The sequence below is a fragment of the Argentina silus genome (genome assembly GCF_951799395.1).
Source record: "Argentina silus genome assembly, chromosome: 9".
Taxonomy (NCBI): Eukaryota; Metazoa; Chordata; class Actinopteri; order Argentiniformes; family Argentinidae; genus Argentina; species Argentina silus.
Genome location: NC_139663.1, coordinates 6,508,887 through 6,515,417, shown reverse-complemented (window position 1 = coordinate 6,515,417; position 6,531 = coordinate 6,508,887). Strand labels below are relative to the sequence as shown.

The 6,531-nt window shown below is 41.6% G+C and overlaps 1 protein-coding gene across 1 annotated transcript; it reads right to left on the bottom strand.

Moving 5' to 3' along the window:
* Positions 1 to 3,172: 3,172 nt before the first annotated feature.
* dsn1 (DSN1 component of MIS12 kinetochore complex) lies at positions 3,173 to 6,430 on the bottom strand. The gene is made up of 11 exons (XM_083676299.1): positions 6,374 to 6,430; positions 6,021 to 6,051; positions 5,501 to 5,789; positions 5,252 to 5,325; positions 5,059 to 5,131; positions 4,853 to 4,940; positions 4,481 to 4,531; positions 4,321 to 4,392; positions 4,034 to 4,181; positions 3,776 to 3,863; positions 3,173 to 3,648 (listed from the first exon to the last, which is right to left on the bottom strand). Exons 1-11 carry the CDS (start codon positions 6,406 to 6,408, stop codon positions 3,563 to 3,565), a joined length of 1,035 nt encoding a protein of 344 aa, XP_083532425.1. The 5' UTR covers positions 6,409 to 6,430; the 3' UTR covers positions 3,173 to 3,562.
* Positions 6,431 to 6,531: the final 101 nt, after the last annotated feature.

Here is a 6,531-nt window from a genome sequence, read left to right as displayed (position 1 = left end):
CTATCATGCTAACAACAAGACGGTATGAACACACACACACACACACAGCAGGACCCGTAAGTAACAACCAGCTGAACAGAAGGGTTTCCCACAAATTTGATGGATGTCAATGAGAAAATGTATTCGTTCAAAGTGGTTAGCTAGCTTGCCATGAAGGCTTTTTCACCAGTCAGGCAAAGACCAGTTGACCCTCGGCTTGCTGTTGTGGTGGATTTGTTCAGATCTTTTCTTTTTTCCTGAACGATGCGATGGATGCTCTCTCCCCTGCTCGCTGTGCAGCTTACACCACACGAGTCTCGAACATTCAATGTACTCCTCTCTACGTCATCGCACCCCAGATTGTAAACCTTATTTTCCAGTTTCATGTTTTATTTTCGTGTTTCAACTTTCATTTGACATCAAGATGAAAAACTACTGTATGTTAAACTTAGCTACACTTCTTCATTCACTGGTGATTTTTCGAGTAATATGCTAAATGCCCTGTTGAATAACATGTTTTTTTTTTTTTCTAAATACATAATTCACTTTGGGTTTTAGTATCGGCCATAGGCTTATGGCATTTCGTTGTGGCTATCTTTTTGTCGAGTCGATGGCTCAGTGACCTGTCCATGGGTCCAGCACAGTAGTGTAGCTTAGTAGCATCCCTGTAAGCATACAGACATTTGCATTAGGCTCATTCGCTGCTGTGTCTTTGTTTAAAGTGTATGACCCTGTTGTGTTTGAGTTTGTCCCAGGCCTTCTTCCAGACATATCTAGAGAGGAAATTGTGTCGCGTCTGTCTCTGTAAGCATACAACGACCTGTGTCAAAGGCTCTGGCCCTGAGCGTCATAGGTGGTGTACCTGCACCATTACATGCGGTGACTTGCACTGAATGCATGGCTATTGATTGAAGTCTCAATTACAGTTGTTGCTGTCATTATTGTCATTCATTACATTCATTAATAACATGATTATATCAACTGACTTTCCACTCACTTACAATTAGATAATATTGATGGACCATGCGAAGATGATTGACAATTACAATGAGATACATTCTAGCCATTCTTAGAACAAAAAATAAACAAAAAAATGAAACACAAACAATGTACTATCAGTGTCGGTGGTATGGTATTAAAAGTTTCAGTCTGGCAGTCGTGATTGGTTGTTGCAATGATTTTTTGTCTACTTCTTGTCTGCAAACATTATCACCAATCAGTTCAATGAAGTTACTCCACCCAAAAGCCAATTCAATAAAACACCCAATATAATTACACTCCCCCCCACAAGGACCAATATCTGAGCATATTTAAGTTACTTGACAAGCAACTACAGCATCAAACAGGGGTGTTAAAACCTCCAATGAATGAAACATCCAATCTGTCTTTCAGTGCTAGAATGTGGGCTGCGGAGATTGAAAACAAGTGTCCTAATTTTTTTTCTGCAAACGTGGACGGTTTTGCAGTAGTTTATCAATCAGATGAACGAGACAGCTTTCTCAGACGAATGGCTAGTTGAATGGACATGGAGAAGAGGCGCAGCCCGGTGCGTGGCGTCGAAGAGATGATGGGTGTGCATGGAGTGGAGTAGGACAAAACTGGCCGTGGTTTATGCTGACTCTCGGCACATCCTTCTGCTACAATCTACGATTAATCAATCTGAAGTTAGAGAAGGGAGAGGAGGGTACAATAGGACTACGCAAGTCATTTCCACAGAGAGCATTTGTGAAACTAATTACACAAAAGATTTAGTTCATTCTTAATTTAATCTATTTTAATTTCCATTTCAAAATGTTACCTGACATGCCTGTTTGAATATATTTGGATCCATTTTCAAACGAAAGCATGCTTCTATATATTTTTAAATTAACGGAATAATAATAATAATAATCTCAGCAAATGTTAGTGACTAGTTAGTATTTTAGTATAGATGATCAATAATATAATGAACTACTAACTCCTTGTTTTGGATGTAGCTATTTTTTTTTATCAAACTGTTTTATATCAATTCGTGTCTTTCAGACTGTGACTTTGTTCAGTTTGTAGGCAGGAGATGTCCTCTCTCTCATCTCACAAGCGTCCAGCCTCATTTTCATCTAAATAAGAATCGATCTCTTGCCGTGCACCACCCTCCATGACTCTAATGCTAACGGTCACAACCCCACTTTTCTCCCACTCCACCTGTCTCTCATTCTCACCATGCACCCACCTCCCCCCACTGCAAGAGCTGCACACAACAATACAAATACCTACAATGCACTAAGTAAATAAAACTACACATCTTCACCTGAGTCATAGCAGCAGGAAACCGTTTACTTTGTAGCTAGAACCATTTCAATTATTCTCTCCGTTCTCTCTACCTGCGATTCCACTCATTCTCCTTTTTCATATATCATTAATCAAACATTACATAAAGCCTATATTGCATAACTGTTCATGAAAAGGAAACTGAATCAATGATGGTTAACTGAAGCAGGGAATCTGTAGATATCTCATCTAATTTCTTCTGGTGAGAGGAAGAGAGAAGAGACAGCAGTGTATGAGAGATGATTGAGAGAAAACTTATCTGGTAAAAGAGTGAATAAGAGTAAAAGAGGGGGTGAGAATCACTGGCATAATGTCAGAGCTTCGTTCTGCCTCACTGACCTGGCAAAAAAACGCAAGAGGGGAGAGAGAGAGAGAGAGAGAGAGAGAGAGAGAGAGAGAGAGAGAGAGAGAGAGAGAGAGAGAGAGAGAGTCACGATGTGGGGGAGGGGCTTCCTCCCGAATGGTCAGGGGACAGAAGGGGTGGAATAGATGCAGCACTGGAGGAGAGAGTGGATCTGGAGAATACAGAAGAGGTTGGAAAAAAGCCTGGAAGCAAGTGCATAAAACTACAAGGGAGTGTGTTGTGTGTTCTGAGAACAACCAAAATATGATTGAGGCATATTGAGGATTCTTTCCTTTGTTACACACAGAGCCAAAGAAATATCTCAAAAGGAGATATTATATGTTAGAATAATGGTAAAAATGCATTAATGTTAATGGAAAGTTAAAACACCTACATGACAGAATCTGGTCGAAAAAATAAAGATTCAGATGGAAGAGGATACAGGAGAAATTCAGATAATGGCAGAGGACATTCATTTCAAAATCATGTCAAATCAAAATAAAGAAAGACAGTACAGTTGTGTAAAGGAACGTAAACAGACTAAAGGTGAACATTCATGGGATATTTAATAAAGGATGGCATCGCCCTCTGGTGGACAACAGCATACATTGAGTATTACTTATCAGCTTTAATTGATTTTTAGTGGCACATGACTCTAAAATCCCCCCCCCCCCCCTTATGATAGAAAATAAAATTTATGAAGAAAATACCCCAAACATAATATTATTTACAAACACAGCCACTAAACACTACATGGAATATCTGAATGAAGAAGCCATGGGTACAGAAATGAGACACAAAGACAGAACTAACAAACAGAAAAATCTGACTAACCACTTAATGGTCATCCTGGGCAAGACTAGACTGACATTGACAATAACAGTCTGTGCTAATTAGAAGTGTATATTGTCCTGTTGCCCAGAGCCAGGAGGACTAGGATGATACGGTAGACACAGGACCTGCTGCCAGTAGATTCCTAAGGGGGTCAGAGGAAAGATCCTGGAATCCAGCATCAGCAGCTGATGAGAGAAGATGAATTAAATGACCAATAGGTTAGGCTGAGTGCAAGTTAATGATTAATAATGAATAACACTGCGGTCTGGCAACTCCTGCCTATAGAGAGCGATATAAAACACACTCCCTCACCCAATCTGCCACTGGTCTCCTTCACCAATAACTGAGACCGCTCCTGGATAGACAGAAGCTCCCTGACCATCTTACACTGGGTATCCATCTGTTGAAAAACACAACAGAAATATATCAAATTAAAACAATTCACACAAAAAACAAGTGAATGTAATTAGTAAAGAGGAAACTCACTAGATCCACTAAAGGTAAATAGAACATATTTCTCTAGGAAAACTCCAGGTGATTGGAGCACCTAGAACAGTACTTTCTACATACCACCATTTCCACTGTATGCAGCACAGGTTGCTGTCTGCGAAGGAGGCTGTGGTAGTCAGGTTTACTCTGGATGAACATGCTCTGTGAGGACTGGGTCAGACAGGCGGGATCTAACGTCACACCCTTCTCCTGCCCCTGCTCCACTCTTCTGCAATGACACATAAAAGGGAGAAATACACACCTTAAACCAGGGTCTAATAACACAGGGTAGGACAAAATCACTCTGACACAGATAGCCAGAGACTTGAAGCAGGTTGTGTACTGCGAGTGTGAGTGCATGTACTCACCTGGCCAATTCCTCTGCTTTACTACGGTGTTTGTTTAACAGGGACTCCCAAGATTCACTCTCAGCCTGCAATCTTAGCCACACACATGGTAAAAAAGTATTACATCATCATACATCACAACAATCATTTATCTGTGCAGATACAGTGAAGGGACATGTACCTGTGGATGGCCTTCCTGGTCTGCTCCATAGACTTCTGTGTTGCTGGGTCACTAGAAGGGAGATGGAATGAATTAGGAGGGCTGCAGCAGAGATAGTGCAATAAAGAAAGACAACCCAGAAATATGACATACCTAACAACTCATAATACTCTGACAATGCTAGATTTTTATTGCACATTGTCTTTAACAATGTTTTTTGAAAAAAAAACAGTCATTATTCAACGAGAGTTTTAGTAAACAGTCTGAACATGCTGTTTGCAGTATTCAAAACTCATTGTGTTTATTAGATATATTGCAGTTGAGGTGGACGACTTTCCACTTTTGGCACTTTTTTTGCACATGCAAATGAGAGGGTGGCAGTGTCCGCATTACCTGGCTGTAGTAGTTGGAAGTCGCTGACACCATGGCTCACTGCGTATGTCTTTGGCCAGACAATACCATTCCTTCTGTATGGACTCCACTGGTACAGGGTAGATGGCAGAGTTAAAACTGAAGTTAGCAATAGGATTAGACAAAACTCACATTACACAAGGTTAAGTCTAGTATCATACCTTTTAGGACCGACAAATAATACTAACCTTGCGTCTGAAATGACTCTAAACTGGTGTTGGATGTGGAGTGCAGTGAATCTTGGGTTTTCTCTACTGCCAGCTTGAGACAAGATGGGGAGAAGAGAGACAGATGCAAAAATGATCAGCTGACTTCTGCCTTCATCCAAAGTTCATACTAATGTAAATCAAAAGACAACAGTGGCTAATCACTTCAACCTACTCTCATAGAGGCCTCCATCAGTTTCTCCAGCCTCTCCTGCTCTGGTAGGGATGTGCTGATGGTCCTGCAAAGGGCTGAGAAAGAGACAATAACAGAGTGAGAGATGACTCAGGGCAAAATTACATGAGGACATCATGGTAAGTCAGACAGGCATCACACGGGTCAATTTACCAGTGGTCTTCCACAGCAATTACACCGCAATACTTCTCTTAACATTTCTTGGGAATACTAAGAAGTAAAGGGGCTCACTCTGTGAGGGGTTAGGGAGGGCAGGGAGAGACTGTCGGCCTCTGGTTGACCTTCTCCAGGATTTCCTCCGCGTGCTGGGACTCAGCGACGGCCCCTCCGTCTGAACAACCGCCTCCAGGTTCTCTTCCTTCTGCTCTGCTCTGTTTGGCTTCATCTGTCCCTCTGTAGCATGTGACGGCGGAGTGGTGGAGAGAGTAGAGTGGGTGCGGTGGGATTTATGATGGGGAGCTGTGCTAGGACTTCTGGAGCGAGCTCTTTTGGATCCCTGAGGAGCTTCTTCTAGACAGACCTTGATTTAAAAGACAAAACAAGGGCGGGCTTGTTATCATTCATTATCATCACTGGCTTGCTGTTTTCATCTGATTCCAAGTACAGCAGGTTATCCTAATGGCAAAGCAATATAACGTTAGATGTATACATAGCATGTTGACACAAAACTATTGACAACAGCCACAGCCATCATCAGTCCAGATAAGATCAGCTGCCAAGTTACTAACTTAGTTAGTGTTAGACGTCTTACCTTGCTCTGGATATCATTATAGCTGTCGCAACTGGGGATGACAGGAGACAACAATACAGCGTAAGCGCCTTTTGTCAAAATAGCTTAATTTGAACGTTATTTGCAAACTGAACTATATTAGTAAGCTTGGACGACAACATAGACCACAACAAATAGCTAATAGAATCACAGCTGCGCTAGCTAGTTTAGGCTACCCTCTCAGTCGGTCATGATGGGGAATCTCAACACAACTGTTTCCCATTCTGAAAGTAGCGATCTGACCCCAAATAATCATTTGGCCTCAAAGTGCCTAACTTCAGATAAAGTGTTTTATAGATAAATAAACTTTTGGCACAATACAAAAAACTGCAAACCTGTTAACTTGCTCTCCAATTTGAAGATCCGCCATTTTTCCGTGTCTTTGAATATCAGCCCGCGCGCACAACGAAAACAGCCACTCCCCACCGCTGTGCATGCCGGGAAATGTAGTGTAGATGCGGTTCTTTTGACTGTTCATTGACTTCTCACGTCT